Raw genomic sequence first — 21,825 nt, forward strand, 5'->3', positions numbered from 1 at the left:
CCCTCCTCCCCCCCACCCCCGCCAGGGCCTGGGATGGCACTCTTGGTGACAGGGCTGACTGTCTTCTCCCTCCTGCAAACTGCCCTCTCCCTGAACCCCGAGGACCCCAATGTGTGCAGCCACTGGGAGAGGTAAGATGCGGATCTCAGACAGCCAGGCACTCCCTGAGGGCCTCACCCTGGGCTTGGCACTGTTGGGACAAAAGTGGAGGCAGGAGATATGGAAGCTGCCCACTGTGGGCCCGCAGTCCAGCTGAGGACACAGCACAGATGCTGAAAGACAGGACAAAGCAGTGTGGATTCTGTCCGGGACTCAGGGCTGTGGGTGGGGGGTTGAATTAGTGATGCAGTGTGATACGTGCCAATGGACTCCTGTCCCTCCCCACACTGGCCCTCCCTGGCCATTTTCCAGACAAGGCAGTAGAGGCCCAGAGGGGCTCTGTGCCCGTCCACAGCCAGGTGGGGCGCTGTGACTGCGATCCAGACGCACTACTCTCTGATGCTGAGATGCTTTGCTGGTCTCCCGGGACCGGCTGCGATGCGACAGCTCACCTGTGCCAGGCAGCCGGCAGCCAGCCACGAGGAGAACTCTGCTGCTTCCCGTCTGGTGTGGGTAGGAGGGCTACTAGGGGAAGAGCAGCCCAGGGCCTCTGCAGACAGCCTGACTTTGAAGTACAAGGTCAAAGTATTGATTTTGGTGAGCAGAAAGATAGTGACCAGAGACCCAATCAGGAAAAACTGAATTAAACCCTGGAATTGATTGGCCGCGCTGACCAGGACGACTCTGCCACTTAGATGTTAATAAATCAAATGAATAAAATTAAGATGAGGGCCTGGTGGGGGAGGCAGATGGTAGAGGACAGGCGAGGGGGGCTGGCCGTGCTCCATGCTTGCGAGGGTGAATGTCCCGGCCCCACGACAGGGAAAGGCATCCTGTGCAGGCCTCCCCAGGCCCTGGAGGGATGAGGGGCTGGGGGCGCAGAGGAGGTGCATGCGCAGCAGTGGCTGGGCGCTCTGTGGAAGTCCCTATAGAGTACGGGCCAGAGCAGAAGACACCTGCTGCCTTTTGCCCCTCTTAGGTGCAGTGGGAAGAATACAATGTCTGTAACAAGAAGACCTTGGTTCATTCCAGCCTGGATCCCACCACCTGGCTGCTGTAGGGCTGCGGGGCAGTCCCTGAACCACCCCGAGTTTGCTTCCACCTCTGTAAAGTGGGGAGAATAATTACCCTGGCCTCACAGGCTTGTTGGAGAATTGGGGCGCCTGTTTCACCAGAGGGCTTTCAGGACTGCAAAAGTCAATGTCTTTTCGTGGTGACACTTCTGGCTTTGCAGAAACTGGTTCTCACAGACTTTAAAGCCCATCAGGCTTACTGGAGGTGCGGATGAAAAACGGAGTGTCCTGGGTCCTAGCCCCGGAGACTCTGATTCTAGGGATCTGGGGTAGAGCCTAGGAATATGCATTTTCCATAAGCTTTCCACATGACTCTGAGGTTACTCGGCCTCCTTGCCCTTCTGGTCTTGGTGAATTTAAACCTTTTTTCCCCCAGAGGGTGAGAGAGCTGTTAGGTGAAGTTGCATGCTAATCTCCCTGGTTGGCAGATCCCAGGCTCAACAGCCCCTACCATCCACCTGTTCCAGCTAAGACATGGCTGCTTCCTGCCGATGGTTGTGCTGTATCCCCACCTCCAGGCTACCTCCTCCCGTCTGCCTTTCTCTGCTTTCCCCAGCTCCTATAACTGGCCCTCTCCTCCAGGGAGCCTTCCTTGATGCAGGGCCCCTCCTCACTTCCTTCTTCTGAGTCCCAACTGTGGATCAATTCAGATTGAAACCACGTTCTCTAATTTTCCTAAACCTCCCTGACATCAGTAAACTGGGAGTATGAAAATACTCTGCACTGAGCTGGCATTTCCGGCTGATCTGGCTGTCAGCAGAGGTAATCACCTGACAGGAGGACAAAGACCGACCCTATGGATAAAGGCCTGGGGACCCCTGGTGCTTCTCCAACCCTTATGGAGAAAGAGGCCTTGCACACGAGGCCTCCATGACACCGGGTACTTCTTTCTTCTTGGCTTGCCCACCTGAGCTCCACTGCCAATTCCATATGGACAGATTTAGTCTGTATCATTACAGAAACACGCCCAATTCCCCAGAGACCGCTTAGGGAGCATTTCTCAGCTGGATTAGTGCTTCTGGCGGGCTCCTTGTTAATTATGCCCCTCCACCATAAAACCCAGCGGAAAGACCTCCCTTGGCTAGTAAAGCCCAGCTCTACAAGATTAATCTGGTCCCTCATTAGCATGTTGGCAAACGAGCATGTTAAACCACCCAGCCATGAAGCCAGGAGCACACACTTCGCCCCGGAGACTTGGAGTTGATTCAAGGTCTCATTGCCAGACTTGCTCGGCCCAGGGGACCCCCTGCAGAGCTGGGACCGGTATACCCCCCCCTTCCCCACCCCCGCCATGATACTCTCCTTACCCCTCTGTTGGGCTGATGCCTTTTCTCTGAGCACCCACTGTCTCTTGTCAGGACTGGAAGGGGTGCCTGAGCCTCTGGGCACCTAACAAAGGTGGGGAGCCCAGTCTTTGTGGTCTTTCTCCTCCTCTCCCCCACAGTCAGGGAGGGAGTACCTCAGTGCTTAACAGAGGTGAATTGTTGCAATCGTATAACAATGGTGGCCAGCATCTATTGGACTATTAAAATTTTACATGTACTATCTTGCGTTGAGACTTTTACACGTGTTATATCTTACTTTATCTTCCCACTGCTCTGAGAGATGGACACTCTTACTGCCTTTCTTAATCCTCACAATAACTGTGTGAAGTCCTTGGCAATATTTGTCATGGATTTACAGGTGAGGAAATGGAGCCTTCCATGAGTTAAATAACATGCTGCTAACAAGTGACAGGTGTCAAAGGTGACCCCGAGCCCATGTACTCTTATCCAGTCATTCTCGTGCCTTAAGGGAGGTAATCAGTAGCCATGTGGGAGCATAGGATCATGGAATTTCAGAGTTGAGGTGCCCATGGAAAGCTAGGGGTGGGTGCCAAGCTGCCTCAATGTCCCCAAGCCTGGAGATGAAACAGGGTTTGGCCCATGTCTGTGCAGATGTGTGCCTCTGACTCAGACCTCTGTTGTGCTGGCTGATAGTCAACAGGGCCACCCCCCATCCTCAGTGCTTCAAAGAACCAGAGAATTCTGGTTCCAGCACCCTGAGTCCCTGTGCCTTGCTGACTACTCCTGGCCCCACTTTCTGAATTCTAGATCCTTGACCTTTCAAGCATCAGAGAGCCTGCTGTGGACCCACTTGGGGAGCTGGCCTGCTCAGCCTCCTTGCAAGCAAACAAACCAACAGTTTCCTCAGGCAAAGGGGACGGGCTTTTATAGCCTGGATCTAGCCATCTGGCCCAGGTCAGTGAGCCGTCTGGGGGGAAACAGTGAGCAATACCAACCTACATAAAAATGAATCCCTGAAGTCTCAGTTGGGGCCCTCTCCCAGCCTGCAGAGCAAGCGTGAATCTTCCCTTCAGCATCCCGGCTTGACCGCCTTTTCATACAACTTGCGCCAGGGGCGGGCAGGTAGAAAGGCATATGGGTCAGGCTGAGATCTCCGACCCCCTCCCTCCCCCGTGACTTCCACCCACTGTTCGGGTTTATAGCTAGCAGGAAGGATAACGAGCTACTACTTACTTCAATTAGGGCATCTGGGGCATGTCCTTCATGCTCCCCCAGCTATTCTGAAGACAAAAGAGAGCAGAAGAGAAGTGACCTTGGGGAAGTCACTTGGTCTCTCTGATGTTCATTGTCCCTGTTTGTAAAACAAGACTAGCAATGCCACGTGTCTTAGAAGATTGTGAGGATACAAATGGATTCAAACACTTAACACAGGGCCTTTAATGAGTATTAGCAATTATCAGTACCAGCTGTGTGACCTGGGCATCCCGCCTTTCTCTGAGCCTTAGTTTTTTCAGCTGTGAAATGGGACCCCTTTGCTACAAGGATCAACCTCCGTGTATATGCTTTGAGAACCATAAAGATCCAAACAAAGTATTTTAAAACTTGTTGGCTCTGTCTTCCAGAGCCACGTAGAATAAACCTAAACTCTCTTTCATTCATTCTCTGATAAATGAACTAGAATTTCAGAAAATGAGCTGGGCCAAAGGGCAGTAAGGGATGCATCTTGGATCAGGGAGGTTTGATTGCCGAGGGCATGCAGGCAGGAGGATAGTGGGGTGAGAGGAGGTTGGAGCCCCTGGACACGTGGCTGCGGGCCCGGCTCCCCTGGGGAAGGAGACCCCATCCTGAATATCAGCTCAGCCTCTCAAGTGCTGACCATAGCTCCCGCCTCCTGTCTGGCTTTCAGCTATGCCGTGACCGTCCAGGAGTCATACGCACACCCCTTCGACCAGATCTACTACACGCGGTGCACAGACATCCTCAGCTGGTTCAAGTGTACCAGGCATCGGTGAGTACCTCTCGCGGGCGGTGGGGCAGGGAGGGGGTGCCGGGCCCTCAGAGCATGGCTTTGTGCCAGGTAGTAGGAGGCCCCTGTAGCAGCCATAGTCAAGGCACTACCATCTGAGAGGCTCTGCTGAGGGCTTCTATCTGGCCAGAGAAGTTTATGGGCAGGGTAGGCCAGAAGTGCTAGAGAATTCCTGCCGTTGGGGACATCCTGCACCCAATGAGAGATGGGGATAAGTCCCCCAGCTCCCTCACTGGTGAGGGTAGAGGGAAGGCTTTGGGGAGTGGTCCATACGTATCCCAGCATACCCTGAATCAGCTGCCTTTTGTGGCCTGTCTCTTCTCCCCTCTCCCCTCCCAGAGCTTCCTTAGATTACCTCCCCCATAAACTGCCTGTCCTTGAATCTTTGCCTCAGGTCAGCTTCAAGGGGAAATACAACCTCAGAGCAGGTGTAGCCCCATGCCAGGGCATCTGGTTTGCACAACTGAGCACAGGATAGGACTTGGCACCCCCTCGGTGCCTTGGCCAGGCTGCCCACGGGAGACACTCAGTCTAAATGACTGCANAACATGTTTTGTTGGAAGACCCTGTGCAAGTTGCTTTATTTTGGGATTACCAGTGTACCCATCAAACATACAGTGATCCTTGCCCTGCCCACTCACAGGGTCCGGTGAGGTTAGGGATGTGAAAATGCTTTGAAAAGAACAGGGGAAGATGGAGAAAAGTGACTATTAGATCTGGGCAAGGTGGTATTGTTATCTGAGAGTAAGTGAGCAGATGAGGGGGAGGTCACCACTTAGGTTTCTTTCCTCTTTGCTGAGCCTCTGAGTTGGTTCCAGATCCCTTTTGCTTCATCCTTCTGGGCCTCGGCCCTTTTTGTGGTTTCTGCCTAAATCATGGTGGGTTAGCGATCTGGCTGGGGAAACTTGCTCTATGCTGAAAAGCCAAAGTCCTGGTTTTCATGTCTGAGTATAGACATGATGGCTGCTTTAAGACCCTTATTGGCTAATTCCAGCATCTGGGCTAGTTCAGGGTTGCTCTTCATGAGTTGTCTTTTATATAGGTGATATTTTCTAGTTTCATCTTTTTTCTTGAGGGAGAGGGAGAGAGAGTGAGAGCTAGTGAGCATGTGCGAGCAGGGAAGGAGGAGAGGGAGAGAGAGAGAGAATGAATCTTAAGCAGGTTCCATGCTTAGTGTGGAGCCCGACATGGGGCTCTATCTCACAACCATAAGTTCATGACCTGAGCCAAAACCAACAGTCAGATGCTTAACCATCCAGGTGCCCCTCCAGTTTCTTCTTATGTCTAGTCATTTTGAATTATGTTCTGGGCATTATAAACAGCAGAGACTGTAGAGACTGAGTTCTGTTACATTCCTCCCAAGAGTATTGATTTGTTGTTGTTGTTTATTTTTGCTATCAGTTAACCTGCATTCGATTTCCACATTCTGAAAGTTCAATATTTTTAGTCTTAGGGGGACTGTGTGGGACCTGCCCTCCACATACATAATTCAGGGGCCAGGAGTTTGGGCAGAGATTTTTATAATGAATATGGGGCTTCCTCTTTGCTGTTCTTTTTCTGGGTGGGGTTTCACTTTGCACTTTCAAATTGCTGGAGCCACCCCAGACTTATCTTGTGGTGCTTCAAACCAGTAAGGCTGGGTGCCTTTTATCTGAATTTTAGCCACCTGGAGTGCTGTTGGCTGGATCCTGAACTTGGGCTCACCTTACCTGGTATCATTTCCTTTTTCCCAAGTGTGTATTTCTCTCCAGTTATCCACCTTTGTTCTCTCTCTAGTGCCTTCTGGTAGTTGTTTTTTATACTTTCCCCAGATTTTATAGTTGTTGGCAGGAAGGTCGGCCAAAAAGGAGCTAATCAGCCATGATTGCATCCCCTTCCCCTAGCCCTTGACTGTGAAATGAGGAGGTGGGACCCAATATCCCCTCCAAACTTGCTCAGCTGTGCCAAGGTAGCCACGTGTGGCCCCAGTCAAAGGTGGAGGCAGAAACAGAAGCCCCGCTCCCTCTGTGAGCCCTGTCAGACCCTGTGCCAGAGCCAAGTTTGCTCTGAGGTGTGGCTTTGTTAGGTTCTTGGAGGCCGGGGCTGCCATCCATCAGCACCGGGGGGCAGGTGAGTGAGTGGCTGCTTATTAAAATAGGCTGCATTCCTGGAACATGAATTATTTTGCTAAATTATTGAGTCGCCTTGCAGCTTTCCTGATGACCTGGAGTGTGCATGCTGACAGCCGCACCATCAGTCTGCTTCAGTGTGGAATGGGCTGTTTCAGTGTATCACCCTTCTCCCCACAGTCTGGCCCCTGGCCCCTTCCCTCTCCTGTTTCCTACCCCCGTGCTGGGAGCAAGCAAGGATGGGAAAGCCAGAAGCTGTGGGGGACATCTCTCTCCTGGGAGGGTCTCATGGCGCCAAGACCACACCCCCCCCACCCCCCCCCGTCACTGGAAGGGCTGAGGGATAAGCCTGTGTAGTATGGCAACTGGGCTGGATGAACTCTCAGCCCACCCTCGCTCGTTCTTTATCTGAGAGGCCTACACCACCCCTGAAATTGCCAGGAGCTGCCTTCCTGTGCTGGAGAACTAACTTTACTGTGAGGCCAGCTTACTTCCCATTATGGGCTTTTGACAAAGTAGAATGACCTTACTTTACGACATGCCCAAATATCATAGATTTCCCCGGAGCCCTGTACTGTCATTTGTCATAAAGTGAGGGCTTTAAGGACTGGGAGGGCTGGCCTAGCCTATGGTGTGGGACTCCCTTCCTACATTGGCCTGACCCTCCATGGAAACCAGGCTATAGGCATCTCCCATGTCAGGGCCCTGCTGCTCTGCCCGCTGAGGAGGGGTCCACAGGGAAGGCTCCCCTGGGGTGTTGGTGGGGGAAGTGAAGGGGCTATGGCTTCAAGGCCCGAGGACTTGAGGTTGAGTCCTAGTCACATGTCATGACCTTGGGGAGTTACTCCCTCTCTCTGGCCTTTAATGGACATTCCAGTCTCTTCCACTTTGACCCTATGTGTGAGGAAGGGGCTTTTCCTGTCAGGAAGGGGCTTTGCCTGTCTGAAGTCCTTATAGCTTCCTCCTAAGGACTCAGTCCACCCACCATCCAAATGGTGGTCTTCCTCCTTTATTCTGGCCATCCCGTTTGGCCAGCCAGCCTCTCTGTGGGAACTGGCACAGGGCAATAGGTGAAGCTTAGTGGCATTGAAATTAGACTGAGTTGGGTTCAAATCTTGGCTCTGAAAGTGATGCACTGTGTGACCTTGAGCGAGTCATTAACTTCTCTGAATACCAGTTTTCTCATCCATAAAACAGAAGGGGGATACATAAAACAAGAATAAAAACTCTAAAAAAGGAAATAAAATAAAGGTGACCAGTAATGCTACCTGCCTCAGGTAGAGAATGGAATGAGATGTTGCCTATAAATCTCTGTGGCACAGGATGCAGTGTCAACCCCTGTGTCAGCCAAAGAATGGGAATGCGGGTCTCTGACTTCCAGTCCAGAGTTGCTGCTCCCTGGGCCTTAGTTTCTTCCTCTGCAGAGTCAGGGGTCAGTTCTGAGCTTTCCCAGGGCCCAGGACATGTTATTTTTGGGGTGAGGGAGGTTAATCCACTTTCTGGGACTGAGTCAGTCTCAGGGGGCCCTTTGCTGACCCAGGTTTGGTTCTCCAGGTGGGTGGACCAATTCCCAGGAGGCCATGAGCAGTCTGCTTGTGGGGGGAGACATACTCAGGGCCCACATGTCCGGTCCAGGTCCATCTATGAGTGCCCCTGGACAGGCCCCCCATCACCTCCCACAAGCACCCCAGAAAGTATCCTCTGAAACCTTTTTCAATACCACGCTGAAGAGACCTGGGGAAGTCAGCAGGTGTAGCAAACACAGTGTCAGTAATAGATTCTGCAGCACAACGGCCCAGATGCAGCCATCGATTTTTCTTTATTGTGTTCCTTCATATTTGAAGCCGCCATGCATTTTAAAGTAATTATTGAATGGCATCCTCAATATAGCTTAACACAAATATCATTCTAACAGGAGTGATTGATTTTCAATACTTTCAAGTGGCTTTCTCCCTTGTGCCTTAGGATCAGTTATAAGACGGCGTATCGGCGTGGCCTCCGGACCATGTACCGGCGCAGGTCCCAGTGCTGCCCTGGCTACTACGAGAATGGAGACTTCTGCATACGTACGTAGGGGCCACCTCTGTCCTGGCCTTACTAGGGTTGGGAGGTGAGGGGAGAGAACTGAGAAGGGAGGAAGGGCTGTCTGCCAGGCCCGGGGCAGCAGGCCTCAGCTGACTGGAGGGCTCCAGAAGTCCCTGCCCGCTGCTGGCTCTGAGGGTGTCATGGGTCTGGTACAAACCCATTAGTGTGGAGTCACATGGGAACGCATGGATCATGTGGGATCAGCAGAAGCAGGTCAGTTCCAGGCTTTGGTGGGATCAGGGAGAAGTGGACACTTTGGCGGGGGGGTGGGGGGTGCTCTGAGGAGCAGTGGGGAAGAAGGGCTGAGTGCCTGGTACAGATCCGAAGGGCTCCAGGAGGCTTTGGTGGATGGAAGGAGACTCGAATGGATAAATGGGTGGCGAGATGGGTGAGCGGATGGATGGATAGAGATTGGAAGGGAGAAAGGAAAGTAGGCTGCATCATTGGATAGCAAAACCATAGTACCTAGAAGAAGGGTAGCAAGGGTAAGACAGATCACAGGGGGCCGATTCTAGGAAGTGGGATCTAAAAGGGATTGGGAAGCACTGAAGACGAGGGTGGGTGTGCATGAAAGACACATGTAACCTCTTCCCCTGTTTGTCTGCAGTGGCTCAGTGGCTCTTGGTGTCCCCAGAGAGACAAGGGCTGAGTTTGTGGCAGCTCAGGCCCTCTGGGTGGGGGCTGGGGGAGCAGTTCTGTGCAGTGGGAGATACCCAGGAACCTGCAGATCTGGGTTCTGGTCCCAGCTTACTGAGCTTTTGGGAAGTCATTTAACCTCTCAGGAAGACTGACTCCAGGGCCCTGTTAGAGTCTAATGGACTCTTTCCCACCACCTCTGACAGGCGCAATGGGGCCTGGATGGGGCTCTCCTGTGGGCAGTAGAGGGTTGCCACTGTGGGAGAGTGTCAGAGAAGCTGGGAGCCCCCCCCATTAATGACAGAGGGGAATCCACCCCCAAAACTTCTGCTTCTTCATTTGGAGAGTGATGTTCCTTGTTAGCATTCTCCTTGCCCTTTGGGTGGGTAGAGTGAGCCAGCACCAGAGAGCCAGTTTGAGCAGGGTGGGCGTGTTGGTGTTGGGAATGAAATGACAATTTTCCCCTACTGATGTACATATCCCCTCTTGCTAGAGAAACTCGATTCTAATTGCATTACAGGAAAGAATGAAAAATGCTCCCACAAATGCGTTCAATGGTGATGGCTTTGCAGGAAAAATAAAAAGATACCCAAAGTGATCTCCAAAAGGCTGTTTCCCAGGAGCAGGGCAGAGGACCAGGCTGGGACGAGGCTTTGTCCGGCACCTGACCTAGGATGGGGTTCCTCTGGGGACCTGGGTGTAGAAGTGAGATCAAGAGCAAGGCTTTGCTGCTGCTCTGTCTGCCTGGAGGAGAGTGAGGGCTAGGCATGGGGTGTGACACAGGACTCATAAAGTCTAAGCAGAATGGATATGAGCAGTCTTTTGGGGCTCAGGACACAAAGACAGACTCAGGGATTGATAAAGGGAATTCAGATGTCAGCACAGGGCTCCGGGAACGGATGAGCGCATTTCCTTTCTAATTTCCATTAGCGGATGTTGGTAAAGCTCTTGCAAAATGAAGAGCAGGGCAGAAACACCAAGTGTCCTGATTGCACAGGCCCAGTCTTGCTGACTGGGAAGGGCCGCTTGTCACCTCCTACCTACTGCTTATGTAATGGCCAGGTACCGCCTGACAAGCTGGTGGCCACAGGCCAGTCCACCCCCATGAAGCCAGCGAGAAAAGCCACTTTTAGGACTGAAGAAGACTTTCCCTGAAGGGGGACAGGAGAGTTTCATCAGTGAGATGGGGCACCAGGGCATGCGAGGTACTAGTGCTGACCCAGAGGGGTGAGAGTCACACAGGCCTGGGTTTGAGTCTCCGCTCTGTCCCTCCCAGCTTCATCCTCTTTATGCTCCTCCTCCTCATCTTCAGAGCCCCGCCCCCATGCCAGGCACTGTTCTGGTCACTTTATGTACATTAATGGATCAGCAGCTCACACAAGCCCTCTGAAGTAGGTACTCTTATTTCTCCTATTTTATAGATGGAGAAACTGAGTCTCAGAGTGAGTAAGCAACTTGACCAGGATCGTACAGCTAGAAAGTGGTAGAACTGGAATTTGAACCTAGGCTGTCTGGCTCTGGAGGCTGCCATGAGCTTTTTGGAAGGGCTTTTTCTCCCTCTGTGAGCCTAGACAAGACGTCGCCTCTTGGAACCTCAGTTTCCACTCATGTAAAATGGGGATAGTAGTACCTCTCCCACCAGACACAATGTAGGGGCTTAAAAAACGTCAGCTGCCTTACTCCTTGGCTTTGGGTCTTAACATTTTTTTCACTCTTGGCTTTTGTTTTAATTTCTCAGACCTCCCTGGACCCTCTCCCTGGGAGAATGCACATAACGTATATAAACCTATGCGCATACACACAACCCTTTGCACGCAGTTTCAGTGGGTTCACAGATCCCTCAAATCCCTCACAGAGTCTTTGAACCCCTGGTAAATCATTTCTGTCATGTGTTCACGTTTATCCATTCGATTTACACTGTTGCTCATCAGCTTGTTTCCTGCGCACTTGGACATGCACGAGAGAAGGCTGCTACCTCAAGGCTCCTGCAGCTGTAGTGGAGGGAAAGGATCTGGTACACAGATACATGCCCCCAGAGTTGCAGACGTTTTGATGAGCATCTTGGCAAAGTAGAGCTGAGTGGAATGGAGAGACTGTCTTCTTCAGCCATGCCCACTCAGTGCGAGTCAGTGAGAAATCAACTCTTGACAGAAGAGTGAAGGGAGAAGCCCTGAAAGGGTGTTCAACCCAGCATTTATTAGGCGCCTATTGTGGCCGACCCACAGTGCTGTGCCATGGGATGTAAGAGACGTGGTAGAAATAGCTCCTGCACTCGTGGAACCTGCGGTCTTATTGGGAAGGTCAGGTCACATGCAGAAAAATCCATGGACAACAGCCAGAGAAGGTGTGAAGGAACACACAGACCAGACATGCCAGGCAGGAGACCACGCTGTGACGTGCTGTCACTCTGGGGGCCTCATGAGGGTTTGGGTTGGGAGAGAGGGAGCCCCCGTCAGCAAAGACATGGAGGCAGCTGAGACCACAGCAGGGGTAGTGGGGGAGGGGCTGGGGGAGGCAGTCATTCATTTCCCAGGGCTGCCCCTACCAAGCAGCCCTGCCCAGTGGTCTTCAGCATCAGGAGTATGCTGTTTCACACCTCTGGAGGCTAGAAGTCTGAATCAAGATGTCTGCAGGCTTGCTTCCTTCTGAGGGCTGTGACCGAAGATCTGTTCCAGGCCCCTCTCCTTGCTTCTGGTAATTCCCCAGCTCATGCGGTAACTCCATTCCTCACACAGCCTTCTCTCTCTATGAGGGCCTCTCTAGGTTCCCCCATTTTGTAAGGACACCAGTCAGATTCTATTAGAGCCTACCCAAATGACCTCATTTTTAACCTGATAACCTCTGTAAGACCCTATCTTCACATAAGGTCACATTCTGAAGAATCGGGAGTTAGGACTTAAACATGAGTTTTAGGTGGAGGCCATAAATAGGTGAGTGTCGACTATTACTAGCATTCTCTCGTTCCTGCTTATTGTGATGGGAAGAAAGGAGGTAGGCCAACAGCCCTCACACAGGCTTTGCCAGCTGTCCAGGAGCGAGTGGAGACCCCAGGGGCAGGAACTTGCATGAGGGGAAAAATGGTAGCAGGCAGGTGAAAGATTGTGCTCAGGGTGCCGGGTGCCTGATGAGAAGCTTTGCAAACCCAGAAGCATTCAGGAGTCAATGCTCTGCAGCCCCTCCCTCTCCATTTCTCCTTCTCCACCCTTTGGGGACCAGAGAAACTCCAAGTTCACCAGAACCTGGTGAGAAGCCCTCTCTTGCCTCAGGATTGAGGCACAAGAATATTATCCAAGATCTGGGTAGGGGGAGGAGGGCATCAGCCTCCTTTCAGAAGGGACTTCTTGGAGCCCGTTTCTCAGCAAATAGTAGGAGGACACTGGCCCAGGAATAAAAGCCTTGGATGACTCTGCCACCAACTAGCTGTGCAATCTTGGATAAGTCCTTTGCTTCTCTGGACTCACCCTGACATAGGATGGATCATCCCTGTGGGTGGAAGGAGTAAAGATGAAACCGTGAAGGAATGTGTCCTGAAATGCATAGAGCTTGATACATGCAGGGTGGCACTATTTTTCTCTTCTTTGTACCACTTCCTCTGTCCCGGAACTACCATCCGTATCCCAGAGCCCTTGGCAGTCCTTCTAGAATCATCTGTACCTGGATTACCCACTTTCTCCCTTACCACAGATACAGCTGAGTCCCATATTTCCTGAGGATCATTGGACACAAATGGCATTTCTCTCTTTCTCCTTTCTTGTGAGAGAGGCCGGTGGGCACCTTTGCCTCACAGATAGGGCTGATTGTGTCACTTTATGGGGTGGAGTTTGAGATAGTTTGGGGGAACTCTGGTCTTTGAAAATGTTAGGTTGTATCGGATGGGCTTGGTTATGATGCAGTAACAAACACCGCAATCCCACTGGCTTAAAACAATAGAGTTTTATTTCTTGCTCATTTTACATGTCCATCATTGGCTAGCTGGGGCCTGTTCCCAGTCTGTCTCACCCCAGGACCCAGGCTTCTGGAGCAGGAACTTTCCAGAGCTGCTGGTTGCCATGGCGGAGAGAAGAGTGCTCTGGTGGGTCAGGAACCTATAGTGAGCAGTATTAATGCTTACCACCCTATAGGTGCCATGGTCATCACAATTCACTCGAATGTATTCTTGAGCACCTGATAACCTAATGTAAGAATTATCTGGAAGACCTATTTGACTACAGACTCACTGAGCCCCAGCCTCAGTCTCAGATTCAGAGGATGGGGGGTGGGGGGGGGGGGGNAATGTGCTTTTCTGACAAGTTCCCAGGTGAGGCTCATGCTGCTGCATCCGGAAGCACACTTTGCAAACCTGCTGCTGAGGATGGTTGTAGAACAGGTTGCTTAACAGGTGCATCCCGTTGGCATTCAGGGCCTCTCTTGATGAGCAAAAGGAGAATGTAGGCTTCGCACAGGAGGGGGAATTGGTCTGTTCCACCTCTTGGTCTGGCTCCCCTGTTTCTGTTTCCTGGAGGAGGTACTGCCCCCACCCCCCGCCAGACTTCCTAAGTGGTGTTATCTTGCCCTTTCACTGGATGCTTCGAATTCCAGAGCCAACCTCCCTGCAGTGTGGGTTTCATCCTAATCAAGCAATCCCACCGTTGCTTGGGGGGTGGAGGAAGGGTGCAGCAGGGGTGGGGGAGGGGGTTGCTAAGCCTTCTGGAAGGGAGACTGCTCAGCTCAGTGGGGTCAGTATGCACTGTCCCTGGATGGCTAAGCAGGAGCCAACAGCGGGTGATCTGGGATACTGGCTGCACTGAGGGCACCCGAGCTGTGCTTAAGGTTTAACTCCAGCAAACTCCTCACACCGTTTTTGGGATTTAACTACCCCTGTCTTATTATCGCAGTTGTTCTTATGGTGGATTGTTATTTAACTGTAAATTCAGCTTCTGTTTACTGACTTCTTTGCTCTTGATCTCTCCTTGCTTCTCACTCCTTTCTAGATTTGGCCTCATTCTTCTTGAAGGGCCATTTGTGTTCAGTTTTTCCTGGGAGGGTCCATGAGCGATCCCCTCTTGTATGCTTTACTTGTCTGAAAACACCTTTACTTTACCCTCACTCCTGAATGGTGCTTTAGCTGCCTGTGAAATTCTAGATTCTCAGTGATCTTCCCTCGGGGTGTGAGGATGTTTTTCTGTTGTGTTCTGGACCTGTCATTGTGTGCTCTGAGGTTTCACTAGCGCTTGTGTGGGTGTGGAGTTGTTTTTGTTCACACTGTTTGCTCCTCAGAGGTATACATCCCCTTCAAGCTAAGGATTCACATCCTTTATCCATCCTGGAAAATTCTCAGCCATGTCTTTTCAAATATCTCCTGCCCTTCATTGGCTCAGTTTTCTCCTGTTAAAGGGCCAAAATGTTGGATACTCATTCCACTTCCTCTCTCTCTCCTAGGCTCTTTTTTCCATCTCCTTATCTCACCATGCCGTATCTTGGAGATTTTCCTAAGATCCATTTTTCAAATCCTTTAGCTCTGCTAATTATCTTGTCTGTCGAGGTCTCAATTTCAACAGCAGCTAGGAGTTCTGTTGGTCCTTCGTCAGATCTGCAAGTTTGCTTTTTTTTTCCTTCTGTAGTGTCCTGTTCTTCTTTTTAAAAATGTTTTTATTTTTGAGAGAGAGAAAGAGAAAGTGAGTCGGGGAAGGGCAGAGAGGAAGACAGAGGATCCAAAGCAGGCTCTGTGCTAGCAGCTGTGAGCCCCATTTGGGGCTTGAACTCAATAACCATGAGATCATGATGTGAGCTGAAGTTGGAGGCCCACCTAACTGAGCCATGCAGGTGCTCCTGTCTTGCTCTTTCATTATGAATTCTAATCTTTTGCTTATTACTTTAACGATTTGAAACACATTTATCATCTCTTTCAGATGGTTCTATCTTGAGCTATTCTCTACAGTCTAGATAGTTCCTTCTTGAGTCCAAGAGTCTGGTTAGCTCAAGCTTCTAGAGTATCCATTCTCCTGTTTGTGGAGATTGTGGATTCTACCTTGTGATCGATTGTTTCCCATATGGGTTGTAATTTCTTTTTTTCTTGTTTTTTTTTTCTTTTTTTTCTTTTTCGCTGTGAACTCTGGAGCTTTTTTCTTCCACCCCCCATGCCCTGGGGTGTGCACGGGCCTCATGCATGGGTTCTGCATTTTCTCATTAGGCACACGAGTGGTTTTCACTGGCTTGCCACCAGTCTCTGCATTTTGGGATTCCATGCTGGGGCTGGAACTGTGGTGAGGGCTTATGGTTTTGTTTTTCTGCTTTTTCCTTTTTAAAAAAAAATGTGAAATTCACCCAATACGGCATTGACCATTTTGAAGTGTACACTTGAGTGGCATTTAGTGCACCGGCAATGTTGTACATCTGTCACCTCCGTCTAGTTCTAAAACACTTTCATCACCCTTGAAGCAGATCCTAGACCCATTAAACAGTCGCTCTCCATCCTGCCCCCATCCTGGTTTTTGTTTCTTGCAGAAGACTTTTTACTCTTCTGGATCCCTTATTTTTCACGTGGCTGGCAGGGAAGGGGTAGTATTTTCAAGTTTCCCCTGCGTGGAGCTGGCAAATCCCAAGGCCATCTGCCCCCATGTGGGTGTTAAACCCCAGGCTCCTAGCCGGGCCTGGGGGCTTGGGGCAGCAGCTAGCTAGGTCCCGTACTCCCTGGGCTGCCTTAGCTTCACTATCTGTCCTTTTGTCCCTTCCATAAACTCCCTGCTTTTTCTTACACTTGGGGGTTTACCTTTCTGTCATTAGAGCTCAGATATCTACATTTTAAAAAAATTATATTTGGGGGCCATCTTTGTAGCAGGAGGGGCCTACATCAGCACTTTGTCCATGTCACTGGAACTACTCTTGTTTATAGTGAGCGGTGGAGTGGGGGGCTTTGTGACCAGCCCCAGTGACATTTAGTTCAGTACTTGCATAGAGTGGTTGCTAACTTCCAACAACAATGATAAAACAGTGTAACACCTGGTGGTTTACCCTCCACTCTCCCGTATGGTCTTTGCTCCTTACAGACTAGAGGAGTGTAATCACAGCCCTTGCACAGCAGAGGAAACTGATGCCAGGCAGGCTGAGTGCCTTGTCCAGGGGATAAGTGCAGCCCAGGAATTGAGATCTGGGCTGCTTTCTGTCCTACGCTTCCCCTCCTGCAGAGGGTTTCCTCTCAGTCAGGGGGAACCTGTGGCCAGAAGAGAGAAGTGGGGTCAGGCAAGAGGGCAGCTGAAAAGGTTTGTAGGAAGTGGAAGAGACAGAAGACAAACTGATTTGATTTAAAAATTTTGCTAAGGTGGGTCATCATAGGCGCAAGGATCAAAGTGTTGTGTGTATACCTGCGTATACAGAGCTGTGGGTTCTGTCTGAAAGCCTTTACACGTAGCTACAAGGTAAAATAATTCCCCCTGACCATCTAGGAGGCTCCCCCAGGAATGCGGCCAGCACCCAGCACCAGAAACAGTGCTGATGCCGCTCCCCTGGGCCACCAGCGCTTGGTGCTGAGCTTTGCTGCCTAGAACAACCTCCATTCTTCCATCTGTCCATCCATCCATCAACATTTATTACCCATCTATGTCTTGAAGGCAGTGTGGAGTCCTGGGGATAGCATACAGTGTAGTGGGAACTATATACACTTAAAAAATTCCAATACAGCATGATAAGCACACTTTAAATAAGTAGGAGTAGGCAAGGAAACCGAGGGCATCACCAGGCTGGCATGTGAGTGAGTGAGTGAGTGAGAGTGTGTGTGTGTGTGTGTGTGTGTGTGTGTGTGTGTTGGCCTGGGTGGGGTGGGGGGAGAGTAATGGCTGTTGAGCTGCCCCAACACATCCTCACTGAGTGGCCAAAGAAGGTGCAGCTACCATGATCTGATCCTCAGCCTTGTGGGCTTAGAACATTGGTTTAGGATGCCTAGAGTAGCTGAGCTCCAGGTGATGATTCACACTAACCAAACTCCTAAGATACTGATGCTTAACCCTGATGCTGATTAATTCATTTACAGTGAACAAACAGAACATTTGCTTTTGCTCACTCATTAATGCTTTTCAGGCCCTCATAAAGAATTGTAGAACAAGTGAATTCATGGTAGGGCACCAAGGCCCAGTGGGCTCTCTGGACGTGGCTCCTGTTAACCATCTGTTCTGGATTCCCTCGATTTTACTCTAGAGCGCCACCTGTCACTCTGTCCCGCTGGCTGTGAGGCTGCCTTGCATGTCTATCCCACTCAAAAGTGAGTTCCCAAAGCAGAGGGACTGTGTCTTCTACGTGAGTTAGTCCCAGGGCCAGGCACAGTGCCTGGTGCTTAGTGCTGAAAAATTACTGAGTGAGTGAGGAAGAGAGTGGGTGAATGAAAGAGACTCAGACCCCCAGCACCAAGAGACCTCTTTGAGAGAAGCATCCATAACTCTGGGGAGTTATAGAAGGGGGAAGAGAGACCCAAAAAGACTCCTTGAAGGAGGTTAGTTTTGAGCAGAGTCTCAAAGATGAGTAGGGACTTGCCTGGAGAGCAGGAGATGGGCGATGGTTAAGACAGAGTATGAGCTTTATTTTTATTTATTTTTCATTTTTTAATGTTTATTTTTTGAGAGAGACAGACAGAGTGTGAGTGAGCGAGGGGCAGAGAGAGAGAGGGGGGGAGACAGAATCCAAAGCAGGATCCAGGCTCTGAGCTGTCAGCACAGAGCCTGATCCAGGGATTAAAGGAGTTCCCACAAGGAAAGCATTTAGGGCAGAGCCTGGTACATAGTGAGGGCTCAGTAGATGGTAGCTACTGCTGTTTGTGTTCTTGTTTTGTATTTATTTTTGAGGGAGAGCCAGAGAGCATGAGTGGGGCAGGGGCACAGAGAGGGGAACAGAGGCTCCGAAGTGGGCTCTGTGCCGATAGCAGTGAGCCCGATATGGAGCTCAAACTTGTGAACCATGAGATCATGATCTGAGCTGAAGTCCGACGCTCAACCCACTGAACCACCCGAGTGCCCCTTCTGTCTGTGTTCGTGTGAGGAGAGCGCTTTATGGCAGAAATGCAGGTGTGAGCAGAGGTGGGGAAGAGCAGACGGGATCAGGGCATCGCCAGCAGGCCTCCGTGGCCAGAGTGTGGGAAGTGTAGGAGAAGTGGTACTCGAAAGGGCCGATGGGGCTGGGACTGGGCCTCGACCCTCAGCACCACACGGAGGAGCCTGGACAGTCTCATGAGGGCCCTGAAGGGTGGGAGCAGCTGGTGACATGCTCATGGTGCTGCCAGAGCAATTGCTCTGGGTGTGGCAGCAAGGAGGACAGTCAAGGCGGGGGAAAAACACATCAGGAGGTGTGTAGGGATGGGCCAGCTGTGTACGGCTGTGCTCCGGCACCTTGGTCAAGAGGACATAGGGGATCTGGGGTCTGGCTGGCTGCATTTTGCTGGCCTGGCCCTAAAGTTCCCTGCTGGGTCTCTCCCTCACCTGCAGCAAGTGCCAGTAGAGTCCTGTGTGCTGATGCAGCCATGGAAGGATCTAGGCGCTGCTTCTTAATTACCAGCTGCAGCCGTAATTAAACCTCTGCTATCCGGACTGGGCAGCCTCTGAGGGGGAAACCTTAATTAGCATCAGAGCAGCTGGGCATTTATGTAAAGTCCCCTTCCTGGGTGTCCCGGGCCAGGTAAAGCCTATGAGGTAGGTAACCTGTCCCCAGCCTAATTCCCTATTTTTCTGTGGAAACTTCCCAAAGGCCCCACTTTCCATCTTCTGAATTCCCTCAGCATCTATGGGATGCCAGGTCTGATTTCTGGTCCATGTTGGCTGTTGCTGCTTCCCTGATCTCCTCACTGTGCCTGGCCCCAGCAGACTCTGACCCATCTCTTTGTGCTCTCCCTTCCCTGTGCTGGCCACCTTACTCTTCCATGTGTGATCCTTGTGATGTCCCCTCCATCAAAATGCTCTTCCCCCAGATAGCCATGTGGCTCTCTCCTTTATTTCACTCCATCTCTTCTCAAAAGTCACATTATCAGAGCCTTTCCTGACCACCCTATCTGAAATAGCAGTCCTCTACCATCTTTCTGTACCCCCTTATCCTGTTTTTTTAACCAGCACTATTGTTACCTGATACAGAGACGTGGAACATACATATTTTTGTTTTCTTTCTTCACAACTAGATTAGGTGCTCAGTAGGGATAAGGGATCTAGCTGATATCTCTAATTTTAGAACAGTACCTGCCATATAGTAGGTGCTCAATAAATGATGAATGAATGGATGGACGGACAAGGGCAGGAGCACAATCGCTCATGGTGTACCACGCACAGAGTAGGGGTTCAGAAAATAGTGATCAGTACCACTGATCCAACGTCTGCCCTGCCCCCTCCCATATTTTTGATACTCCCCTCCTGTGCCCCCCACCCCCACCCCCCGANAGGCCCCTCCATGCTGATACTTCTCATCCTGTATCTTGCTTTCCCGGGTCCCCTTGTGGTCTTTGATCCTCTGTGCCCCAGCCAGACACCTGAATTCTCCACACTGTTTCTCCCTGGGACTTCATTCCAGCTATTCCTGCCCCTAGAACTCTGGGTCCTACTTTCTCTAGCGTCTCCCTTCCCAGTCCTGATCTCATCCCCCCTTGAACCCCACCTATCCTCACTTCTTTCTCTCCCTGGACAGTGAGCTCCTTAGAGCCATGGCTGTGGGACTCCTCTGTGTCCCTGGCACCCGCCACAGGGCGCAGCAGGGACACATACTTTGTGTCGCCTTGTTGACTAGAAGGACATGTGGGCTGGCTTTTCCTGGGGACCCTCAAAGAACACCCAAAGGAGTGGTCTCTGAGTTCCTCTGAGCAGAGGGTGACCTGCCTCAGATAGGGGTCTTTGTCTCTATCTCCCTTCCTCCCCCGTGGGTTCCCAGAGCCTCTATTCCCTCCAGAGTTTTGGTGTCTGCACCCAGTGTCACACTTGTGTGCCAAGAGCCTGGAGGTCCTGTTCTGAGGCTCTGCAGGGAGCAAAACCCAGGAGGCTAACCCTCTGGGTTGGGGCTGGGTTTCCAAGACAGGAGGAAGTGAAATTCCTTATGCAATGCCTCCTGGTTTGTCAGGCTGCTACTTCCCTCCTGGCTCCTGGCCTTTGTAGCAGAGAGCTTTCAAAAAGTGGCCATGAGTGGGGTTTTGTGGATGACAGGCCAGTCCCCAAGTCTCCTCTACTGTTTGCTCTTTGATGAAGGGGAGCTGAGTGGCCTCTGTGAAGGTGAAAATGACACCCCAGAGCCTTCCTTTGCTCCCAGTATCCGCTCAGTACTCTTGTCTTTGAAGAGCCTTGATCAGCTGCCTGTCAGTGGCTGGGGTGGATACTAGCTGGGAGAGCTGGACGCCCCTCAGACCATGCTGGCTGGGCACTGGCCAAGACTCATGGAAAGCAAAAAAGCCAGGTCCTCCCACCTTGTGGCAGGCAAACATCCCACTGTCCCCGCCTTGTCCATACCTGGGGATAAGATTGAAAATATTTAATCACATGTGTGGCACTCCCAGAAAGAGGTTAGAATGGAATAGGGACCTTGAGGTCTGTTGTGGTACCAGGGGTTAACTCTGTAGGTGCCGAACTATGGGCAGGGAGGGGGTGGCAATACTAACCAACTAGAACAGAAGTATTTTAACTATTTTAATATTCACCACCCTTCTCCCCAATCTAAGTCTTGGCCTGAACCTGAAGATGTGATATGTCTGGACCATGTATGTGATGTGTGGATGCTTGGGCCTTTGGCTGTGTATGTGTATGGTGCTGTGAGTCTGCATGTGTGGCTGGCTCAGCTGGTAGAGCATGTGACTCTTGATTTTGGGGTTGTGAGTTCGAGCCTCATGCTGGGTGTAGAGATTACTTAAAAATAAAATCTTCTAAAAAATTTTAAAATGGGTACTTGTGGGGCGCCTGGGTGGCTCAGTCAGTTAAGCATCCGACTTCAACTCAGGTCATGATCACACAGTTCATGGGTTCAAGCCCTGCATCAGGCTCCGTGCTGAGAGCTCAGAGCCTGGAGCCTGCTTTGGATTCTGTGTCTCCCTCTTTCTCTGTTCCTCCTCCATTCACACTCTGTGTGTCTCTCTCTCCCTCTCTGTCTCAAAAATAAAGGTTAAAAAAATTAAAAAGGGGTATCTGTGTGGCATGTAAAGGTCAAGAACACAGACCCTAGAACCAGACAGCTGCCTCCTGCCTCTGTGACTAGGGGAGAAGTTATGTAGCGTCTCTGTGCTTCAGTTTACTCAACTGGAAAGTGGTTCCTTTCCACTCAACTGGAGACGCTAGAGAAAGTAGGACCCAGAGTTCTAGGGGCAGGAGACTTCACTTAGGGGACGGCTGTGAGCATTAAATAAGTGGATCTATGTAAACCAAGCACATGGGAAGTGGTGTGGAAGTGTTAGCTTTTATTATTACATATGCACTGGTCTATTTGTGAGTAGTCAGTTTCACCATGTGTGAAGAGCTCCCCTCTTCCTCGGTGGGTGTGCACATGTATGTCCTCGGTATATACTTGCTGTGTGTGTATGTTGCATGTGTGCC

The 21,825-nt window shown here is 50.9% G+C and overlaps 1 protein-coding gene across 3 annotated transcripts in view; it reads left to right on the forward strand.

Annotated features, from left to right (window-relative positions):
- Positions 1-25: 25 nt before the first annotated feature.
- Positions 26-21,825, forward strand: part of MEGF11 (multiple EGF like domains 11) — a 229,976-nt gene continuing 208,176 nt past the window's right edge. For 2 of the 3 annotated variants that reach the window (XM_077746911.1, XM_077746912.1), the window contains exons 1-3: positions 34-131; positions 4,365-4,466; positions 8,558-8,658. In XM_077746911.1, coding sequence (XP_077603037.1) covers positions 34-131; positions 4,365-4,466; positions 8,558-8,658 — 301 coding nt within the window. Of the gene's footprint in view, positions 132-4,364; positions 4,467-8,557; positions 8,659-21,825 lie in introns of all 3 variants that reach the window. The other variant, XM_077746910.1, reaches the window with a different exon arrangement.

Source organism: Crocuta crocuta, unplaced genomic scaffold (assembly GCF_008692635.1).
Source record: "Crocuta crocuta isolate KB4526 unplaced genomic scaffold, BGI_CrCroc_1.0 scaffold130, whole genome shotgun sequence".
NCBI classification, from domain to species: domain Eukaryota; kingdom Metazoa; phylum Chordata; class Mammalia; order Carnivora; family Hyaenidae; genus Crocuta; species Crocuta crocuta.